We start from the raw sequence: 22,335 nt of genomic DNA on the forward strand, positions 1-22,335 counted from the left end.
AATGCATAGATAGGTACGACTCTACGACGACGACGATGATAAGCGAGGTGCGACCAGGTAGCCATGACGCCAATGTCCACCACACGGCCAGGCGGTCGGCGATACGGGCTGCGTGCCTGCGTCCGGGGCGACGTCGGCGCCATGACTGGGATGCGACGTCGGCGTCGCACTAAGGCCGTGCTCAGGATCGATCTCAGGCACGTCGTCAAGAGACTGTGTCATTTGCATGATCGCAACCAGAGGCTCCAGCTCGTTGCGGCAATGTTCCCAAGCCTCCGAGGACGCAGGCACTTGCAGCGCGGCCAAGCGGAACATACGCGCGAGCGTCGCATCGTCCAGCATGGGCGTCTCGCTCTCCCGCTGCTCCGCCGCACGCAAGGCCTCCTGCACACTCCACACCGGCTTGGCGGGTACGTGGCGGAAAGGTCGGGCGGTCGTGGAATAGGCGCGCGTTAGCCCCGGCGCAGGACGAAGCTGGGCAAAGTCAGCGAGCTTCGCTAGAGGGCACGCACCGACGGAGACGACGTTGGTGTGGGCGCCGTCAACTGCGACTGCATCAACGCACGGAAGCGCGAGCCAGGCTGATCCAGCTGCTCAAACGAGCCAGCCTCGACAATCTGGCCCTGCTCCAGCATGAGAATGGTATCCGCCGCACGAATCGTGCCTATATGTCAGTCGCTCGCCATACGTACTTAAACGGTGCGCCACAATCCAGACGGTGGTGCGTCCCTCGCGAATAATCGACGTGATCGCCTCGTTGATCAGCAGCTCCGACGCAGAGTCCAGCGCGGACGTCGCCTCGTCGAGCAGCAAGACACGCGGCTCGCGGACCAGGGCCCGCGCAATCGCAATACGCTGACGCTGCCCACCACTCAGCTCACGAGGCCCAATATGTGTATCAAAGCCTTGCGGCAGCGCCTCGATAAACTCCGTGCAGTGTGCAGCTCGCGCCGCACGCTCCATATCCGCCCGCGTCGCCTTTGGCGAGCCGTACAAGATGTTGTCGGCAATGGTGCCTTCGAAGAGGATCGGCTCTTGCGGCACGACGCCCATGACATCGCGCAGCGACTCGGGCGTAAACTCACGAATGTCCTGGCCATCAAGCGATACCACACCCGACTCCGGCTCGTAGAACCGCAGAAGCAGCGCATGCACAGACGACTTGCCCGCGCCAGAGCCGCCGACCAGCGCCACACTCGTGCCCGGCGGAATATCAATGTTCACGCCACTGAGGACAGACACTTCAGGGCGCGTCGGGTACCGGAAATGCACCTGATCAAAGCGGATATGCGCGCCCCGCTGATCGATCTTCGCAACGTCCAAACGCTGGCCCTCGCCAAGAGGGATGTGCGGCTCCCGATCCAGCAAGCCAAACACACGCGCACCAGCACCGACGCCCTTCATCAGCGACGTAAAGAAGCTCGTCATAAGCATCACACCGCCGCCCAGGTACGCCGTGTACATCAGCAACGATGTCAAGTCGCCGACCGTCAGCTGGCCCAAACTCACGAGATGGCCACCGTACGTCAGCAGCGTGACAATCGCACAGTTGCCCACGAAGCCCAGGCCCGAATGGAAGATGCCGCCCGCGTACGCCTCCTTGGTCTGCAGCGCTGCAATGTCCTGCACACGCCCGTTAAAGCGCTTCGCTTCCAGTCCCTGTGTATTAAAAGCGGTGATCGTACGGAACGCCGGCGGGTTCAATCGCTCCTCGGCCGTGCGTGTCATCACACCCACGGCATCCTGTGTACGGTTGGTCAGGTTGCGCAGGAACCGACCGTAGAACGCCGCACCCAGCGCCGCAGGCGGAATGACCATCATCATGACCAGCGTCAGCTTCGTCGAAATATAAAACATCGCAGAGGTAGCCGCCATCACCGTGACAGCCGACCGCAAACCATCGGCCAGGTCAGTCGTGACAGCTTCACCGACAATGTTGCAATCCATATTGATCCGGCTCACAGTATCACCTGCGCCCTTATCGGCGAACGCCACCTCCTGCTTGAGCGCACTGGCAAACGCACGCTCCCGCATACGCTGAATCACACGCACACCCGCCAACTCCAGCATAATGTTCGAGCTCGCACGCGCTACCGCGCCAAGCGCAAACACCGTCAGAAGAAGCACGGCTACCGTGCTCATACCCAGGCCCAGCGGCAGCGTCGCTTCCGGCGTCGAGAAAAAGTCCACTACCTTGCCAATGGTGAACGGCACCGAGAGCGAGACACCTGATGCCACCAGAAGCAAGAGCATCGCCACAAGCATGCCACGGTACTCGGGCACCATGAGCGTAATCAATCGCCGGATCGCCGGGAAGCGACTCGCACTCCCATCCGCCCCACGCTGCCGCGAGCGCGCCATATCACGCAACGTCGTCCACACCGAGTGCAGAGGCGACGACGCGGCTGTCGTAGATGCCTTCGTATCCACAGGCGCAGGTTGCGATGTCGGATCCGGGATGGGTTCACGCTTCGCCTGTTCCCACGTCGACGCCGTCGTATGCAGCCAGTGAGGCGACATCGGCGCCGTACGCAGTGGCGGCATCAGCGACGGCCATGCCGCTACCGCCGGCGCCCCACGACATGCACTAGGCACCGCGGCGCTCCGTGCTACTTGCCAACGGCTTGCATACAAACCGATCCGTAGACAGGGCCCTACGCGTACCATGGTTGCCATGGTCGTCGCACGTTCGCCGCCGCCCAGGCATGCCAGGCCTTGCTCTACCCTCGCCGCGATTGATATCACGTGCACGTGTCCACCTCCACACAGCGAGGCGAGCCCATGCGTGTCACACCCTTGTCAAACCGACTGACTACATAGCGACTATTCACGACGACTGGTACGCCTGCCAGGCTGTCGGAGCAATGACAGCCTCGGGCGCAGGCAGACCCGTCCACAGACGGAACTGGTGGTACGCCTGCTCGAGAAGAATCTCGAGACCACGCACGCCATGCCATGCGCCATGCTGCTCGACCAATGTCAAGAGCGGGGTCATTGCCGGGCGGTAGGCCATATCAATCGCTACACCGCCTTCCGCACAGAGCAAATGAGCAGGCAGTACAATGTCCGCGCCGCCTAGGGAGAGCGACGTGCCCTGCGCAGGCACATTGCTAATAATCACACGGGGCGACTCACGCACCGCGTCGTCGAGCGAGGACAGGGGAACGACGCGCCATTCGACCGGCACCTCGTTGGCCAGTGCCACAGCTTTTTCGTGCGTACGGTTGTACAGCAAAATGCGCGTCGCGCCGAGCTTGTGCAGCGCATACAACGCCGCCCGCGCTGAGCCACCAGCGCCGATGACCAACGCCGTGAACGACGTGCCCTTGAAGCGCGCACGCGCCAGATCGACCATCGCACGCCAGTCCGTGTTCTCGCCGAGCAAAGACACATGTCCATCCTCCTGAACCTGCGGAATGATCGTGTTCACCGCGCCGATGGCTTGTGCATCCGGTGACACGGCATCCAAAAGCTGCATAATACGCAGCTTATGCGGGATCGTGACACTCGCACCGCCAAAGTCCGGCGCGCGAACCAGCGCGGCAAGGTCGTCATCGACCTCGGCAGACTCATGCAAGGCATAGCTATGCGGCAAGCCCAGCGCTTGGAAGCCCGTGTTGTGGATCAGCGGACTGAGCGAGTGCGCAATTGGCGTGCCAAACAGGAAGAAACGGCGCGCAGGCAGGAGGCCCAGCAAATGACGAGCTTGCTGGATTTGCGCGACGCTCATCTGCCCAGGCGCCGCAGCGCTGGGCAGGGCCGGGTGCGTGACAGGTGTCAGTAGCGGGTTGAGGATGCGAGTGAGCTGGCCAGCTGCATGCATATTGATCGCAATCAGCGGATGCGGCGCTTCCTTCGCTACCGTCGCGCGGAACTGCTCCAAGTCCATGCTGTCCTGCATCGTACGAGCACTGCCGACCAACTTGGCAATGTCGCCCAAGGCACATGCGCGCGCGTACAGCCGCCGCGTCGCAGGCGCGAGCCAGTGCATCGTGCCTGTGGTGTCATGCGACGAGGCGACGAGGCGCGTATGGCCCTTGGCCTCCTTAAGATCGGCCAAGCGCTCTATGGCCCGATGCAGCTCGATATCGACGTACTCACAGCCGAGACGCAGTCCAAGACGCGTAAGTGCAAAGTACCCATCCTCGTCCTCCTCTGGGAATCGGCCGCCTTGCGACACGCTGCGGACCGTGTACAGGATCGGGAGACTGGTCGAGCGGCGAAGGAGGGCGACTTGCGTGCGCACGTCATCGAGCGTGGGTGTGCCGTGCGGATGCAGCAAATCCACACGCAGCTCCAGCACGTCGGCGCCCGCCGAGGCCTGGTCCAGTAGCGGCAAAGCGTCTTGAACATGCGGAAACGTCAGCGAGAGGAAATACGCTGGATGCGCCGAGCGACTTGGCCACATGGCATCATGGCCACCCAAGGGCGTCGCGAGCTGCCGGATCAGCCCTGTGACACAGTCCGGCCCATCGTTCACCGTCTCAAGGCACGCGCAGTGCTGGTACAGCGGCCAGCGACGTTCGAACACGTCGCGCAGCGGCTCCCCGTACGCCGGTCGGTCGCTCGTCGCAAGGAACGACTCAATCTCCTCAAACGGCCGCACGACATGCACCACCGGGCCGGTCTGCTCGCGGAACGTATGCAGCAGCGCGCGACTTGGCGCCGTCTCAATGACGCCGCCGCCGAGTGCCAGGACGTGGCCACGTGGGTAGTTGTGCAGCAGTTCCGAGAGAATGCGCGTTTCTTCCTCGCGGAACGCCGGCCAGCCGTGCGTCGCGACATACGCGCCGAGATCGTGTCGCGAAGCAAACACCTCATCGGCGTCGATGTATGTGCGGTGCATACGCTGAGCCAACGCACGACCGACATGCGACTTGCCCGAAGCACGCATGCCGATCAGCACAATCGTAGCGTCGTGTGCGTACAGCGCCGGCGTCGGAGCGTCCGTCTCACGACGTTCGCGGCGCGGCGCGGGAATCAGCGGCGCATCGTTCAGGGCACTGGCCAGCGGCACGTTGAGCAGCGGGCCCAGCACATCCCACCATGCGGGCCACGTCTTCTCGACACAGCGCTTCTCAAGGATCGTCGTGCCGGCGCCGGGGACCACCGTCGCGAGCGTACTGAAGGCCATCGCAATGCGGTGGTCGTCATAGCATGCAATTGACGCATGGGGCGTCAGCGACGACCTGGGCTGGCCATGCACAATGAGGCCATCGTCCAGCTCTTCCACCTGCACGCCTAAATGGCCCAGCTCGGTAGCCACGGCACGCAAACGATCGCACTCCTTCACACGCTGATTGGCGATGCCAGTAATGCGCGTCGCACCACCTTGCGCCACGGCAAACAGCATCGCAGCCGTGAGGAACGCATCGGTCATCGGCTCCATATCGATCTCGCCCAGCGCCTGCAGCGTGCCGACCGGCGGCCCAGTGACTGTGGTGCTGGTCGCAGTCTGCTCCACACGGCATCCCATCGGCTCGAGAACGGCGCGCGCAAACGCGGCATCGCCTTGAAGGCTGGCAGTGCCCATCGTAGGAATCGTCACTGTGGTCCCGGTAAGCGCAGCGTACGCCAGCGGGTACGTCGCACTGCTCGCATCGCTTTCCACCGCGTAGTGGGCCGGGGGCGAGTAGCCCTGGTTCGGAATGCGGTACACAAACTCTGAGACGCGCTCCACGTGCACACCAAACGCGGCCATCATCGAGACGGTCATGTCAATGTACGGCTGCGAAATCACTTTGCCGCCGACCAGCTCGAGCTCTACAGGCGACTGAGCACACGGCGCACACAGCAGAATCGACGAAACGTACTGCGAGGACACGTCCGCGGCCAGTGTCAGACGCCCACCACGCAGACCGCCCTGCCCTGTGATGTGCAGAGGCAGCGCCTTCTCGTTCTCCACGTACGCAATGGACGCGCCATTCGCTTGGAGCGCATCGACCAACGGGCCGATAGGGCGCTCCTTCATACGCGCATTGCCTGTCAGTGTCACCTCGCCGTCGGTGAGCAGCGTGCATACGCCGGTCATAAACCGCGCTGCGGTACCGGCATTTTGCAGGTACAGCGGCTCGGAGGTCGCCGTCAAACGACCGCCATGGCCCTGGACAACCAACGTCGCGCCATTGTCTTCCCATGTGAAATCGGCCGCTTGCAACGTTCGCAGCGCATTCATCATCACCTGCGTATCGTCCGAATGCAGCAGGTTGGTCAGCCGGCACACACCACGCGACAGCGCAGCAAGGACCAACGCACGATTCGACAAACTCTTGGAGCCAGGCGTCGATAGCGTCACATGCGCCGGCGGCGCAGACAGGGCCTCCCGCACGACAATGGCAGGTGCCAGGACCTGCGAAATGATCGCATCGGGGACCGTGCTGGCGCGCTCCTCAACGGTCGCGCCAATACGCGAAAGCAGCACAATCTTCTTCTGTGAGCCAGCGTTCTTCTTGTCGACACGCATAATGTCCAGCAGGCGGTCCACCGTCAGCTCCTGTGCCTTGGACAACGTCGCAATGCGAGGGTCGTTCAGCGAGACGGGCAAGTCATAGTTCTTGAGACACCGCACAAGACGACTGATCGCGACTTGCGGCAGTCCATGCATTTGGCGCGCAATCTCCGCCTCGTAGATCATGCCAATGGACACACACTCGCCATGCAGAATTTCCGGCGTAAGCACAGCCTCAATCGCGTGGCCCACCGAGTGGCCAAAGTTGACCAGGTTGCGCAGACCCGTCTCCTTCTCGTCGATTGTGACAATGTGGGCCTTGACACCAATACTGCCACGGATCACATCCAGCAGCAGCGATTGCGAGGTCGTGCGAGTGGCCAATGTACGGCCCTGATCGGCTGGGCCCGTACGCGCCTCCTCGCTGAGCACAGCAGCACGAATGGCCTCCGACTCGCTTTCAAGCTTCATAAAGTCAGCAGCATCCCAGATGGCCGCCGTCTTTACCACCTCGGCCATGCCATTGCTAAACTCCCGCGGCGGCAACGTCAAGAGCCACGCCGCATCCACAAACACGTACTCGGGCTGGTGGAACGCGCCAATCAAGTTCTTTCCCAGGGGATGGTCAATGGCCGTCTTGCCGCCCACTGCCGAGTCGACCATCGCCAAGAGCGTCGTCGGAATCTGCACAAACTTGAGCCCACGCATGAACTGAGATTAGTACACTCTATACATACCGTAGCCGAGACAAAGCCGACCAGGTCACCAATCACACCACCACCACACGCCATCACGACCGTATCACGCGTAAGGCGGTGCTCAAACATCCAGTCCTCCATCTTCGCTTTGGTCTCACGGCTCTTGCTTTCTTCACCTGGCGACACTTCATAGACAAGCAGCCGTGACGTAGAGCCTGATGGCGTATATGTCTCGAAAGCCTTACGGAACTGGTCCACGACACCGAGGCCCGCCAGATTTGTGTCCGTGAACAGCACATAGGCACTGGACGGCAAGTCGTTCAGAAGCGTCTGTACGATATGCGGCACCAGGTGGAAGCCAAGATGGATCTTGGCATTCAAGCACCGAAGCTCATGGATCGTAGCGCCACTCAGTGGCGACTCAAACGGAGGGGCATGGTACGACGGCACCTTGGTACGCCCGTCCATGTCGCGAACCGAGAGTTGAGTCAGAAGAACCGGCGGGGCCTCCTCCGCCCAGGGGAAGAGATAGTGGAGTGGCCCACGTGGCAGGAGCGCAGGCGGCCGCCCTGGCCCAGGCAGGAAGTACAAGTATGGATGGAGGGCTATGAGAGGGCTGCGGAGGTAGCAGGAGTAGACGCACGCGCAGCGAGCGCGTCGTCCAGCGGCGTAAGCACATCATTGGTATCCACAGGCCACGCCATACCCAGCGCCTTGGCCATATCTTCATGCGTCTTACTGTGACTGAGACTGGCTCGCATATCGACCAGTACACGCTTAGGCAGTGAAGAGACTCGCTCAGCGTCCACGTCCTTGGCACCAGCTGTAGTTGTAAACGCTAGCTGCGTAACACAGTACTTGGTATTCCCAAATGGATTGTCAAAGTACGCCGCATATCGAAGCCATTGCGGCGCAATGTCACGCGCTACACATTGCCGCTTCAATTGGAAACACGATGGATTCATCTCGGGACCACGGGCCATCATGACGGCAGATGCACCTGTGAGAGCACGGTAGGCTTCCACGTCAGATACGCCGAAACAATCACCGTTGCACACCACAGGCACATCCTGCCCGGTCTCCCGCGCCACAGCTGCGACATGCGCAGCCACCTCGCGGAAGCGGTCAAGCAATGCTGGCTCACGGGGCCGCATCGGTTTCGTACGGCAATGAATGGTCAATGCTCGAATCGTGCGCGTGCGGACAATTTGCTCGACGAGCTTCAAGGTATCTTCTTGCGTGGGCAACAACCGAATCTTGCACGTCACACTGACATGGGGCGGGGCAGCTCGGCGCATAGCACGTAAAATGTCACAGAGCAGATCAGGTGTCGAAAGGAGATTCGATCCCATACCGCCCAGCGTAGAAAAGGGCTTTGGGCATCCACAGTTCAAGTCGACGCCAGCAACATCGTCATGCTCAGTCACCATCCGCACAGCCTCTGCAGCATACTCGGGCGTAGCTGAGCCAATTTGGTATATAAGGTAGGGCCGCTCCTTAGGATGGCACGAGAAGATCTGTTTGTCGTCTTTCATAAACTCAACAAGGCCCGTCGTCGCATTCACACGACGTACGGTGCCCATGATAGCTCGGTCCACCACCTCCGGGCCCCAAACAAGGTCCGCTCCATATTGTAGCGAAAGGAGACGCGTAGGTAGCGAGCCTGTGCGGACCATAGGCGCTAAAAAGACACCCCGATCAAACCGTGGCATACGTCGATCGTTAGGCGGCGGTACATCGTCTACCTTAACCCGTTTCGCCTGGGGTGGGCTTGACACAGGAGACCGTGAGGCTGTGGTGGACATGGACATGGTACGCAACGGCTCGACCAACAAGCGAGACCAAGGCGATGGCCGTGTTGCGACCTGGCGCATGCAACCTGATGGTCGAAGGCGTTGAACAGACAAAATTCAAAAAAAAAAGGGTCCATTTCCCAACTGTGGAGGGCACAGTGAAAAGTGCGAGGGGTATCTCGTACACCCTCCCTTCACACCGCCATGGCGATCCATGCGCTTCATCAAGCGTGGCTCGCACGCATGACATTGGTTGTCGCGCCTGAATACCAAGTTTCGCCTCCTGTCACTGTGCCAAGTAGCCGTCATCCACTGCCTGACAGCATTGACGCCTACTGTGTATACCCATTTGCTGCTGAGGATTTAGTAGCTCGATCCCCTCACTTTCGCAGTCAACAGCTTCGAGACCAACATGAAAAGCATGCTAAATTTCTCAGGGAATGGAGTAAAACCAAGGAAAGGAGCATGAAAGAACGTATGCAAAAGCTGGCGCCGGGATGGGGCCACGGTGATCAGACGCTGTTACAACCCACCAAGACCTACGTGACGCCATCCCAATCCACGCCTGACAATGATGTTAATACCTCATTACAAGCTATGAACTTATCGTCTGAGTCCAAAGACTAGATTTTGTCCAGCGGTCTGTTGAATCCGCCCTTGCTGCCATATTAATGCACTGTTTCCCATGTACATACCGATTCATATATTGACGCCAACTATGCTCTTTTCGAATAGAGGCATATCCTTCTGCATTATCCTCAACTTGTTTACCCTAGATTATGAGTAATTTTAGCCCACGTACTTTACTGGAACCAAAGTTCTCAAAACCCATCATAGCTGCGATTTGATCTGCATCGGGCTCAATATCATCATTCTTTTCTATTGATGGTGTTGGCTCCATCTTTGATCCTTGGCGCTGCTCTGACGATCTGGCAGTGCGCTCGGGACTCTGCTCACGCCGGTCTCGTCTCGGCCATTCGTCACGCTCATAGCGCTCATGTCGGCGCCTAGCGTTATAAGGGTCAGTGTGCTCATCTCTTCTCCTGCGATCCTCATATGGCTTGGCATCAGAACGCTGACTCCGCCATGACGAAGTGCGGTCGTCGTACCGGTCATCACGTCGTCGATCGCGTGGCTCGGCGGGCCTTCGCCGTTCGTCTCGCCAGCGCTCAGAGCCACCAGAGTTACGCTTTTCATAGCGGTAGGATGTATCCCTATTAGAGCCCCATCCGTCTTCACGATACCGACTCTCAGGGGCGCTGTCCTCGTACTGGACCCTTGACCGGCGCTCCGACATGAATGTTGGTCTCCACACGTCTGGACGGGGGCGTAGTGGTCTCTTCACGTGGTGCAATTCCTAATTTTGGGAAGCGCTCCGTCCACCTCCATCGCCATCCGCGCCTTTCCCTCTGACCTACGTTCTAGTCAATTTGTATAAAAATGGCTGGTGGACACTATCGTATGTACAAGTTAAGGAGTATAGGATCACTTACATCTACTAGGCTCGGTGAAGATTGACCCTGCTATTGAGCGGTGGCAGAACATGGTACGTTTGTTGACAAAGGATGGAGAATCGGTGCTAACATTTGTGTAGCACAACACCATGTACCAGCGTTTCCGCTGGACGCCCAAGAATGCTCCTTCGATTCTGTTCTGGGGTATTGGTGTCCCTACGTTGACCTTCCTTGCTATTTCGAACACAAACGTACGTGCATTACCATATGAATCCGTGAACCTAACTCATGATAGTACCGTTGGGAGTTTGGCGGTAAGCGCAAGGATGAGTCTCTCCTGCGCGAAGCTCCGGCTGCTGACGCATAAGTCGCCTTTGATGCATCAGGCTGCGTGTCTTGTTTGTATTTTTCGCTAGACACAGAAATACATGATGACTCTTTCTTTTCTCTTCTGAGCGTGCGCATGTTTGCTCTCATTACTGTCAGCGCTGTACAAGCAAGGTGAGGGACTCTAGCCTTCTTGGTTTCATGCTATAGAACTATACACTGAATGCTGTTGCTTTCCAGACCCCTTGTTTTGTCTTTATCATGTCTATCTAGCGATGTGTACCTAGGTCTGCCAGGAAAGGCGCGCATGCCCTGATTCCTGAGAAGATATTCTTTTCCCGATCTATCTATGTGCAGCGCTTTGCACACCATTGTTCTACTTGCATCCCGTAGCACGCACGGCTGGCTCCCTGGCGTGGAGCCCATCAAGTCATGCTAAATCACGTGCCTCATGATCTACGTTCTCGGCTCGGGTGGCAAATTGACTAAGCAAAAGCCGGCCTGTCGGGCGAGTCATTGCCGCTCAGAAAAAAGGCGCGAAGAAGATAGAATGCCCGATTTCAAACGGTTTTCAGGTTTCTTTCATCCAGACATGTGTGACGATCAGGACACTCGCCCTACCAAGATTCAGCGAACTGAGGCTTCGGAGGAGACTCAGGTGGACAAGTCTAGCGGTGTTACCACCGCCTCTCGCTCGGAGAACGCCGCTCTGAAGGGTGTGCAGCCTTTCGGTGCCTCGAGCGCTAGCGACTTCTTGAGCAATGTCTCGCGTTTCAAGATTATTGAGTCGACTCTGCGTGGTATGTAATTCATATGTATGGTATCTAACATTTTTGCGCAGAGGGTGAGCAATTCGCCAACGCTTTCTTCGACACGGAGACCAAGATCAAAATTGCCAAGGCTTTGGACAAGTTCGGTGTGGACTGCATTGAGCTGACTTCGCCGGCTGCCTCGGAGCAGAGCCGTAAGGACTGTGAGGCCATCTGCAAGCTTGGCCTGAAGGCTAAGGTCATCACTCATATCCGTTGCCACATGGACGACGCTCGTATTGCCGTGGAAACCGGTGTTGACGGTGTGGATGTCGTTATGGGCACGTCCAAGTTCCTGCGTGAATACTCGCACGGTAAGGACATGACCTACATTACTAAGGCTGCTGTCGAGGTTATCAACTTCGTGAAGAGCAAAGGTATTGAGATTCGTTTCTCGACCGAGGACTCGTTCCGCTCGGATCTCGTTGACCTGCTGAGCATTTACCAGGTGGTCGACAAGGTCGGTGTGAACCGTGTTGGTGTGGCTGATACTGTCGGTGTGGCGAACCCGCGTCAGGTGTACGACCTTGTCCGTACTCTTCGTGGTGTTGTGGGTTGTGACATCGAGTGCCACTTCCACAACGACACGGGCTGTGCTATTGCGAACGCCTACACTGCTCTGGAGGCTGGTGCCACTCACGTGGACACCTCTGTGCTGGGTATTGGTGAGCGCAACGGTATTCCGAGTTTGGGTGGTTTCATTGCTCGTATGTACGCTGCCGACCGTGATTATGTTATGAGCAAATACAACCTGCAGGCCCTTCGTGAGGTCGAAGACATTGTGGCTGATGCTGTTCAGGTCCAGATTCCTTTCAACAACCCTGTCACTGGTTACTGTGCTTTCACGCACAAGGCTGGTATCCATGCCAAGGCCATTCTTGCGAACCCGAGCACGTACGAGATCCTCAAGCCCGAGGACTTCGGTATGAGCCGCTATGTTTCCATTGGCCACCGCCTCACTGGCTGGAACGCGGTGAAGAGCCGTGCGCAGCAGCTTGGTCTTGACCTGACTGATGACCAAATCAAGGCTGCCACCAACCGTATTAAGGTTATGGCTGACATTAAGGACCAGACGATGGAGGACGTTGACGCTGTTCTGCACGTGTTCCACCGTGCGATCCGGAATGGCCAGAACGTGAGCCAAGATGCTGTGTTTGACAAGCTCTTTGAGCAGCACGTTGCTGCACGTGGCAATGCGATTGAGGATGGTCCGGCTGAGGACAACTAATGGGGTGTAAAGGTGTCCTCTTTGACATTGACTAGAATCAGATTGTTTTCCGTAGACGAGTACAATATAAAAAATTCCCGGCTTTCACAGATGCACAATGTGGGGTCATTGTCGCACGTGGCAGGTGTCTTACTCGCTTTGTACCACGCAGGTCGCATAAATTTCATTTGTTCTCAGTGTCATGGCGCAGGCCTCACATCTCCCGGAGCAGCATGGCCTAGCTGCCCACGTTGAGAAGTATGAAGAAAAAGCTGCCCATAGACTTGAAGAAGAATTGCATGTTGAATCAGGCGCTATTGCAAGCAAATTAGATCGCAAGAAATGGGCCCACTTTGCGTGGGTTGAATGGTCCAATATCGACCCGATCCCCCAGGAGGAGCAAAAACTCAAGCATCCCTTTTCCATTGGGCTGATTTGGGTAAGTGCCAACTTGAATGTCCTTGCTTTTTCAACAGGTATGCTTGCACCAGAATTCGGGTTTGGATTCCGGTATGCTAGCTACACAATTCTGGGCTTTTTGGTCGCTTGGGGGGTGTTCCCTGCCTTTTTTTCGTTGTTTGGACATAAACTCGGTATTCGCCAAATGGTACACACACGATACTCCTTTGGCTATTTTGGTGCATGTATTGTGTCCATCTTAAATGCAGTCACGGGTATCGGATACATGATCTTGAACGCTATCTTAGCTGGCGAAACCTTGCAAGCCGTCTCGCCGCATGGTAGTATGTCTGCGACTGTCGGCATTGTGATTGTAACTGTGCTGGCTTTGATTGTGTCCTTCTTCGGTATCCGCGTGCTCAACATGATTGACATGGCCTTTTGGCTTCCTGTGTTGATATGTTTTGCTATTATGGCTGGCGAAACGAAGAGTGGCGCGGAGGGCCTGCATGTTTTCAACAATGAGCCAACACCCTCAGCACGTTCTGTTTTAGCTATGGGTTGCTTAACGGCAGGCTATTACGCTACATATGCGGCTTTTGCCTCTGATGTGAGTTTGTACTACGACCGACGACAATCGTCTTCCCTGTTATTCATATGTGTCATGGTGGCGCTTGTTTTCTCTGCACCTCCCATCATGATGCTGGGCGCTGCTTTTGCGACATCAGCTCAATCCATACCAGCCTGGGAAACACAGATCGAGGCCAATCCCTCGCCAGGTCCACTTATCAACTATATTCTCTCTTCGCATTTGGGCTCGTTTGGGAAATTCCTTACTGTTCTTATTGCCCTCTCCGCTGTGAGTAATATTATGACGACGTTCTATTCGATGGGACTGAGTGTACAAACAGCTCTTCCGTTCCTGACATTTTTGCCGCGTTTCGTCATACCCATTCTAGCCACAGCTATTGTGTTACCGTTGGCTATTGTGGGTCAGAACAGCTTTTATTCCGCACTCACCAACTTTGTGAGCATTATTGCCTACTGGGCTGCCCTCTTTATTGGTGTTGTCCTAGCTGACTTTTTTGTTATTCGTCGTGCGCGATTCTCGTCGTACGACGTGACGATGTGGAATGATTGGCGTCGCTTGCCCCCCGGCATCGCTGGCATTGTCTCGGCGCTTTTGCCATTGGGCCTTGTCATTCCCTTCATGGACCAAGTTTGGTACACGGGTCCATTGGGCGAAATAGTAGGCGACCTCGGTTTTGAGATTGGCCTTGGCCTCTCGTTTCTTTTCTACTGCCTCTTGCGTCCGTTGGAGCGCTGGGTCTTTGGACGCTAACGCATTGGGTTCCTGCAGGTGTTGTGTATAGATAATGAAAGGCTCCTGCTAGGCTCATCGCATCACGTGAGAGGAAGGGTCGCTTCCCAAACACGCGTTGCACGCGTAGACCTCCACGCCATGACAGACTCGGCGTCCAGCGGCGGTGCGGAGGATGTGGCACGCATGCCGTTGGAAGAGCGGCTCGTCTCCAAGGTGCGTACTGGATCTGCTGACATTGTGTAGTTATGGAAGGCGCGTTTATCGGCGTATGAAGAACTCGCCAAACTTTTCTCACAGACCGCTTCCGAGGAGGACCCTGTCTTTGCTGCGTATGTACGCCAGCCAGACATCCTCAGCGGGATGGTGACAGACACCAATGCAGCTTCCCAGGAAAAGGGTGTTGAAGCACTTTGTGCGTTTGTGCATTATGGTGGGCATACCGCGGCTAGGTGCGTAGTGTGTACACATTGACATGGCAGCTCTCGCGAAGTAGTGATGCCTGGGTTGGCCGACAAGTGCCTGGGCTCTATGCGGACAGGTACACGCAAAGCGGCCTTGGAGCTGGTTCTCCTCTATGCAGAGAACGAAAAAGAGCCGGGCTGTGAAGGGCTGATCGCCGATTTGGTCCAGCGACTGTCATCCAAACAGCCCAAAGTGGTCGCTGCGAATGTGGCTGCATTGGCTGCCCTAGTCCAGACGAAGGACAGCAACCATGTTCATACGGCCTCAATTATGCCCTGCCTCCCTACGATCTTTGCACATGCGGACAAGAATGTACGAGCGGAAGGCACGACATTGGCCATCGCGCTCTATCGTGCCGTTGGCTCTTCGTCTTTCCGCCCTGTTTTTGCGAAGTTGAAGGACATCCAGGTGAAGGAGCTAGAACAGCGATTCTCCGAGGCCGATACCACAGCCCCCACGATGCCGGAGCGACGTTGGGGGTCCGCATCGAGCGATGCCCAGCCTGCAGCGGCAGCCGCGGCGGCGGCGGCGCCCACACCGTCCACTCGCGTGGATAGGCCAGGGCCGCCGTCTGGCCACAGTGGCGCTGCATCGACCGTGCGCGCACCCACACCGCCTCCCGTGGACCCGTACGACACAGCGGAGCCTGTGAATGTGCTAGAGCACCGTGCGCTCTCTTCGAACTTCTTCGAGAAGGTAACGGCGGCGAAATGGCAGGAACGTATGGAAGCCTTGGAATCTCTGCACACGGCGCTTACCTCGACGATTCGTATTGACCCTGATCCCGGCCTGGATGCGTATGTCCAAGCCTTGCAGGTACGCATTCAAAAGGATGCAAACATCAATGTGGTATTGCAGGCGTGCCGATGTATTGAAGCGCTTGCTAAGGGGCTACGGACCCATGGAGCGCCGTATATGTATGTGATACCGACGCTACTAGACAAGCTCAAGGAACGCAAGCCATCGACGGTCGATGTACTTGCGTCCACGTTGGACGCGTTGTATGCTTGTGGGACGTGGCGCGATATCCTCGAGCCAGTCGCCCACGCGCTGCAACATAAGAACCCGGCTGTGAAAGGCGGGACAGTGCGCTTTGTCGGCCGCTGCCTTGCATCCTCGACGACCACAGTCAGGCCCGCCGAGGTGAAAGACATTGCGCCTCTCCTTGTTCCGATGATGAGCGACGGCGCAGGGGATGTCCGTGACGCGGCCGCGCAGGCCTTGGGCGCCCTAGTCGCTAAAGCTGGGGAGCGTGCTATGGCCGTTTTTCTCGAGCCCTTGGATGATATTAAGAAGGCGAAGATCCGCGAAGAAGCAGGGAGCATGCAGCCAGGGCCCGCTCCCCATCCTCAGGCGCCGCCAGCTAGCGCCAGTCATGGAGCGGCTGCCCCCGCACCTAGCACGCCACGCTCCGCTCGGCCTACGCCCAAACCTGTTCGAGGTGGCACGCCGTCGGCAAGTCCTGCCCGACCCACACCGCGGCCTCCTCCCGCCGCAGCATCGACGGCGGCGGCGGCGAAAGCGGCGCCCCAATCCATGCCTCCTCGCCCCACGCCGTCCTCTACCACGACATCCCGACCTACGCGGCCAACGACCACGGCGCCGCCTCGTGCCGCGCGAGCGCTGACCTCGACAAAGGACGCACACGACCCGATCAAGTTTGAATGGACGCCCGAATCCGCAGAGGCGCACGCTGCAGAGACGCTGCCTGCGTCGATCGTGTCGGCGCTTCGCTCGTCGAATTGGAAAGAGCGATTGGAAGGTGCCCAATCGTTGCGTACCTGGATCCAAGACGAGCAGCCAACGTGCGAATGGGTCGCCCGTTTCCTTGCGAAGCATCCAGGCTGGAAGGAAAGCAATTTCCAGGTCATGGGCGAGGTGTTCCAGTCTATGCAGGCGCTGGCTTCGTTGCCGCAGTTTGAGCGCAGCACAGTCGCTTTGACCGTGCAGCCTCTCTGTGAAAAGCTCGGGGATCTGAAGCTCAAGGCGGCGGCCGGGGAGACGCTGTGCCAGTATGCGGAGGTCACATCCCTCGGGTGTGTCATTGCACAGGTGCTACCCGTCCTGGCGAGTCTCAAAGCCCCCAAAGCCCAAGCGGAGGCCCTAACGTTCCTCGACCAAACGATTTTGGCGTTTGGGATTCAGGGCGTGGACCTTCGCGAGTTGGTCACCTACGTCGCCACTATGCTCAAGTCGGCCAACGCCCAAGTGCGTGGACAGGCTACGCAGCTGTTCTGCACGTTGGCGCGCTACACGGGTGGCTCCGCCGTCCTCAATTTGCTGCCGGAGATCACGCCGCAATTGCGTGCGACGCTCGAGACGCAAGTGGCCCACGCAGCTCCTCCGCCCGCCCCGACGCGTGGTGTGCGGACCGCGCCTGCGTCCGACACGGCCACGGAGGCAACAGCGACAGAGGTGAGCACGGCCTCGGCGGCGCCCACGGCCATGGACGAGGACGCGATGGAGCAGCTCATGCCGCGGGTCGACGTCGATGGCCTGGTCCCTGCGTCGGTGTTCCCCCAGACGAGCGACACGCAATGGAAAGTGCGCAAGGCCGCGCTGGAAACGATCCAGTCGGCATTGCAGCCACATACACGTCTGAAGGGGAGCGGCATGGAGTTGGCGCAGGCGCTCAAGCCACGTATGCAAGATACCAACATAATGGTCCGCCAAATCGCTATGGATGTCGTCCGCCTCCTTGCGCAGGGCCTGCACGGCGCGTTTGAGCCCCTCGCGCGGGTGCTGGCGGCGCCTGTGACGCAAGTGCTCGCCGATGCCAAGGCGCCGATCCGTGCTGCGGCAGCCACGACCCTCTCTGCCATGGTCTCGCAGTGTGGCCTGGCGCCCCTGATTGGGCCGATGGGGCAGGTGCTCGATGGTAAGGGCGCCAACCCTATGCTGCGGGAAGACTTGTATACATGGCTCGAGACGTATCTTACCGAACATGCGGACCAAGTCTCGAGCTGGGACTTGACGCCGATTCTCTCGTCCGTCTTGCATGCGCTGGATGATCGCGCGGCGCCGGTACGCAAGCACGCTCAAGCGCTACTCCCTTTCCTTGTGCAAAGTGTTGGGTACAAAGCCATGGTCGAGGGAGCGCAGAGCCTCAAAGGCGCGTCGCGCGCTACCGCGTTGCCGCTGATCGACGAGGCACGCAGTGCCACAGCTGCAGCGTCAAAGCATGCTGCGTCCGCGGCGCCAACGCTTCGTGCGCATGTGGCCCCCAGCGCAATGCCCAAGGCCTCGAGTGCGGCACCGCGGGCGCGCGTCGCTCCCTCCAAGGTGGCCGCCCCTGCCACGCCGGCCGCTCGTCGTGCGGCGGTACCTACAGCGAAACCGCTGGCGCGTGTCGCACCCTCATCCACGTCACGCGACAGTGCCGTGCCGGCCGCGCGGGCTCTTAAGCCCTCGGCAGTGAGTCGTACGTTGGCCGCGGCTGCGCCACGTGGTCCAACGACCTCGACGCCGTTCCGTACGTCCGAGCTCAAGTACAAGGCCGCGCGCGAAAAGATGGCACGTGCGCCGTTTATGATCGATGGGGTGGTGCGTCCGCATGATGCGGAGACGTTGCGGCAGCAGATGGAAGTATGCTGCTCACCGACGCTGGTTCAGGCGCTCTTTAGCAAGGACCACAATGCTGAGCGTGATTATCTGCATGGACTATCCGTGATGCAGAGTGCGCTGGCCCCTGCGCACACCGACCAGGATGCGAATGCAGCGGCGCTTGCCGTGGCCAACAGCGACGTGATCATCAAGTATAGCTGTCTGCGTCTCACAGACAACAATACAAGCGTAGCGCTCCGGTGCTTTGAGCTGCTTTCGACGCTGCTCAGAGTGCTTGAGACACAAGGTTACCACTTGCACGATGCCGAGGCCCATGCATTGATACCTGCCTTGATTCTACGCACAGGCGACGCCAAAGCCGTGTTCCGCGAGCAGGCGCGCTCCATTTTGCAGCGGATCACGGTGCTGTTCCCTCCGTCGCGTCTCTTGCATATGCTTGTCGACCAGGGCCTGGCATCCAAGAACGCACGTACGCGCGCGGAGTGCCTCTCTGAAGTGGGCGTCTTGCTCTCGCGACATGGCCTCGCGATTTGCACGCCAGCCAAGACCCTCCCTGTTATGGCGCGGTTCATTGGCGATCGTGATGCCAACGTACGCAACGCCGCACTCACGACGTTGGCCGAAGCGTACAAACTCGAGGGCGACGATATTTGGCGTCTGATTGGACCGCTGCCCAGCAAAGACGAGGCATTGCTCGAGGAGCGTCTAAAGCGCACGCATGCTGCACCGCCTCCCTCTGCTTCGTCCGCGTCGGCCGCCGCTGCGAAGCCCACAGCCACCCCACGGACTGTGCCGAGCATTCACGATGGAGAACTGCGTGACTTGGCACTGGTGCGCAGTGACGACAAAGAGACGAGTATTGCCGGCCTCAAAGCCATGCAGGAGCACTTGACACACACAGAACAGCTGGCCGCCCACGAGTCAGAGGCCCTTGTGCAGAGTGTTCTTATGGCCCTCGGACACACAGTACAGCATGGTATGATTGACCATCGGTATGTGAAGCATGTATTGCAGACGGTCCTTGTGCTTCTGGAGGCACAGCGCACAGAGTCGTCCTCTCTGCCAGCCTCCTCGATCGCGCCCCTGCTTGAAGGTCTGCTTCATACACTGATGGATGTATCAGCAGACGAAGACGATGAGGCATCACAAACTCTTGCCAAGCAGCTCAATGCCGTGGTCCTTCGGATCTTATCAACATGCCAAGGTGATGCTGTGTATGAGGCTTTGTTCACGGTGCTCACGCATGCTACACAAGGCTTGCAAATGGGAGACGATGAACAGGCACGGTTTGGCGAACTGGTCGTCAAGTGTCTTTGGAAGGTGGCGCGAAAACTGCCGGCCGCCTTGGAATCGCAAAGCGTTCATGGCGATGTTCTCCTGGCCACCGTGGAACGCTTCTTTGTGGCCATTCCGCCCTCAGAATGGGGTCGGCGAGCTCGAGAACATATGCCGTTGCGAGATATCCCGCTGATTACAGCGACCAATGTGCTCAAGCAGCTCACTGATACGCTTCAAGATCGAGCTTTGGCCCTCACTGACACATGGGATGATCCAGAAAACAGCCATGTATACCGCTACCTATTGCGCCTCCTGTACGGCAGCAGTAGCAAAGCAACCACGACGTCCTCAATATCGACATCACAATCGGAAGAAGCATCGTCATCGTCGACTACGCCTTCCCTCCCAGATGATCCACTTACAACAGAGCTGTGTGAGATCTTTGAGCGTATCTCTCAGAAGGACCAGTCTCGTGCTGCCATACGTGATCTGTACGAGTTCCAGAAGCGGCATCCTAGCATGCAGGCTCATATCGAGCGGTCTTTGCAAAACACAGGTCCCATTTTCCAGCGCTACATCAAGCGTGCGTTAGCGAATCACGCTGCGGACGACCCGTCGCCGGCGCCTACGTCCACCACTGCATCGTCGTCGACACCCTCCGTCACTTCGTCTCATGTGGATGCGCGCCTTGCGGAACTCAAAGCGAAATTTCGAAGTGAACCAGGCGAGGCAAAAAACCCTGATCAAGTGAAGAAACGCATGTCAATGTCGACCGAAGCACTTCGGTCACGGCTGGCAGCCATGCGAACGGATGACGCAGCCTCGTAGTTGTGCCTTGCTTGGCAGGGCCTTGCTGTTTCGATAGAATGTCATGATTGATTGGCTTTCTTTTATGTGGGGTGGAGGTTTCATTGTTTTGATCGTTTCCCCATCTCAATACCACGATCGATCCACGCTGTTGACACATGCCATGAGCGATCAACCCGATCCAACAGACGCATCGACATGGGGGCTAGGCGCTCTGGGAGAGACCAGAGCGCAGAACTTGCGTGCCGTATCACACAGCATCTTATTGTCCAAGCCACCCGTGAGCGACAACGACACAGAGGCACACCTACATCGATGGCCGACCACTCGCACCAACGGTCCAGCTTGGTTGCCTGATCGGCAAAAACCCATCTTTCCCTCGTCTAACACGAAGAGGAATATCAGCACAGATAGGTCCATGAGCTTGTCATCATCTATGGATGTATGGAGCCCTCGCTCACGAACATCTATGCGTACGTCTCTTCGTCCCGACGATATCGTTCCCCAGCGCGAGCCTGCCACTCCGACGGTGTCATCCATCCCAAGGCACAGTGCACCACAGGTATTCCTTGAATCTTCTATTTCTCAAATTCGACCATCTTTACTCGCATCCCCGAACCGTGCGGTGACTTCGTCATCGTCCACATCGCCCCCCCTTTCGCCCGTCCAGGCTTCTCCGCTACCGCAGCGCCATTTGCTTGAGCAACGGCGCGGTAGCGATAGTGTTAGCATGATCCATTCATCTATTTGGAGTGTATCGCACACGGAACCGGAGCGCGCTTCCTTTAGTCATGCCTTGCGCCCATCAGACCGACCTACCACACCTGCCCCGCGATCTACATCCCACTCGGTGAGCAGTCAAAGTAGTGCAGGCGAGGCAGGTGCAGGCATCACAGCTCAGCAGCAAGCTACATCTATGATGGCCTCTATGAATCTACAGCCCAACCTATCTGCCCCATGCTCACCTACTACTGTCGCTGGCCCACCCACGTCACGTCGAACACCTGTCCCCTCCCTATCCTTGCCTGCTACCACGGAGGTGGCTCCAAGTCCCCTATCCCCATCCTCTATTCCGCCGGAATTTATGCCAGAGGAGGGGTATGTGGGCCCAGCACAGACCGGTCCTCCTGTTGCAGACGGTCCTCCTATGTACTGGCATTATGCGGCATCCATAGGTTCGGGCTTAGGCCCCAACCCTATGATGTTGTCTCTGCCCATGCCAGCTCGTGCCTTTGTCATTAAAAGCTTCACGGAAGTGGACATTCAACGGTCTCTGCGTTTTGGTGTTTGGACTAGCACAGAAAAGGGCAACAACCGCCTCGACCGGGCGTGGCAAAAGAGCAGCAGTCTAGGGCCGATTTACTTGTTTTTCTCTGTCAATGGTAGCGGCCTCTTCTGTGGTGTGGCGCAGATGATGTCGGGGCTAGACTATACGAAAAACACAGATATCTGGGCTGAAGGCAACCGCTGGAAGGGTTTATTCCACGTACGATGGCTCATTGTCAAAGATATTCCCAACTCACAGCTACGCCATATTTTACTCTACAGTAGGTATTGCGGTTGCGCAGGAGATGACTAACCATCCAGATACGCCGGAAGTCAAGCCTGTCACGCAGAGTCGCGATACACAGGAGCTGCTACAGGAGGTCGCAGCCAATATGTTGCATATTTTCTGCACGTATGCGGGTATGTATGAGTTTGCCATTGTAACACGTCACAGGAAGCACGTCGCTTTATACACCAGGCCACAACGGCCTAATGTAAA

The 22,335-nt window shown here is 57.9% G+C and overlaps 9 protein-coding genes across 9 annotated transcripts; 5 read left to right on the top strand and 4 right to left on the bottom strand.

Moving 5' to 3' along the window:
- Positions 1-21: 21 nt before the first annotated feature.
- Malapachy_1375 (atp-binding cassette transporter) lies at positions 22-2,520 on the bottom strand (the record flags this gene model as incomplete). Its single annotated transcript, XM_018135880.1, has 3 exons — positions 22-474; positions 513-664; positions 693-2,520. 3 exons carry the CDS (start codon positions 2,518-2,520, stop codon positions 22-24), a joined length of 2,433 nt encoding a protein of 810 aa, XP_017990393.1.
- Positions 2,521-2,827: 307 nt separating this feature from the next.
- Malapachy_1370 (pentafunctional protein) lies at positions 2,828-7,614 on the bottom strand (the record flags this gene model as incomplete). Its single annotated transcript, XM_018135875.1, has 2 exons — positions 2,828-7,159; positions 7,186-7,614. 2 exons carry the CDS (start codon positions 7,612-7,614, stop codon positions 2,828-2,830), a joined length of 4,761 nt encoding a protein of 1,586 aa, XP_017990394.1.
- A 137-nt stretch (positions 7,615-7,751) lies between these two features.
- Malapachy_1374 (fmn-linked oxidoreductase) lies at positions 7,752-9,020 on the bottom strand (the record flags this gene model as incomplete). The annotated part of the gene is made up of 1 exon (XM_018135879.1): positions 7,752-9,020. One exon carries the CDS (start codon positions 9,018-9,020, stop codon positions 7,752-7,754), a length of 1,269 nt encoding a protein of 422 aa, XP_017990392.1.
- A 542-nt stretch (positions 9,021-9,562) lies between these two features.
- Positions 9,563-9,840, bottom strand: Malapachy_1368 (hypothetical protein; the record flags this gene model as incomplete). Its single annotated transcript, XM_018135873.1, has 3 exons — positions 9,563-9,599; positions 9,635-9,711; positions 9,742-9,840. 3 exons carry the CDS (start codon positions 9,838-9,840, stop codon positions 9,563-9,565), a joined length of 213 nt encoding a protein of 70 aa, XP_017990368.1.
- A 539-nt stretch (positions 9,841-10,379) lies between these two features.
- Malapachy_1392 (nadh-ubiquinone oxidoreductase subunit) lies at positions 10,380-10,760 on the top strand (the record flags this gene model as incomplete). The annotated part of the gene is made up of 4 exons (XM_018135896.1): positions 10,380-10,398; positions 10,442-10,485; positions 10,534-10,644; positions 10,689-10,760. The coding sequence occupies 4 exons, from the start codon at positions 10,380-10,382 to the stop codon at positions 10,758-10,760; spliced, it is 246 nt and encodes an 81-aa protein (XP_017990405.1).
- A 552-nt stretch (positions 10,761-11,312) lies between these two features.
- On the top strand, positions 11,313-12,757 carry Malapachy_1332 (homocitrate synthase; the record flags this gene model as incomplete). Its single annotated transcript, XM_018135837.1, has 2 exons — positions 11,313-11,520; positions 11,562-12,757. The coding sequence occupies 2 exons, from the start codon at positions 11,313-11,315 to the stop codon at positions 12,755-12,757; spliced, it is 1,404 nt and encodes a 467-aa protein (XP_017990337.1).
- Positions 12,758-12,938: 181 nt separating this feature from the next.
- On the top strand, positions 12,939-14,477 carry Malapachy_1385 (ncs cytosine-purine permease; the record flags this gene model as incomplete). Its single annotated transcript, XM_018135889.1, has 1 exon — positions 12,939-14,477. One exon carries the CDS (start codon positions 12,939-12,941, stop codon positions 14,475-14,477), a length of 1,539 nt encoding a protein of 512 aa, XP_017990413.1.
- Positions 14,478-14,597: 120 nt separating this feature from the next.
- Malapachy_1337 (microtubule associated protein) lies at positions 14,598-20,591 on the top strand (the record flags this gene model as incomplete). Its single annotated transcript, XM_018135842.1, has 3 exons — positions 14,598-14,672; positions 14,703-14,908; positions 14,939-20,591. The coding sequence occupies 3 exons, from the start codon at positions 14,598-14,600 to the stop codon at positions 20,589-20,591; spliced, it is 5,934 nt and encodes a 1,977-aa protein (XP_017990355.1).
- A 1,177-nt stretch (positions 20,592-21,768) lies between these two features.
- Malapachy_1341 (yth-domain-containing protein) lies at positions 21,769-22,334 on the top strand (the record flags this gene model as incomplete). Its single annotated transcript, XM_018135846.1, has 3 exons — positions 21,769-22,117; positions 22,158-22,256; positions 22,291-22,334. The coding sequence occupies 3 exons, from the start codon at positions 21,769-21,771 to the stop codon at positions 22,332-22,334; spliced, it is 492 nt and encodes a 163-aa protein (XP_017990383.1).
- Between the last annotated feature and the right edge of the window lies 1 nt (position 22,335).

The sequence above is a fragment of the Malassezia pachydermatis genome, assembly GCF_001278385.1.
Source record: "Malassezia pachydermatis strain CBS 1879 chromosome Unknown scaffold9, whole genome shotgun sequence".
Lineage (NCBI taxonomy): Eukaryota > Fungi > Basidiomycota > Malasseziomycetes > Malasseziales > Malasseziaceae > Malassezia > Malassezia pachydermatis.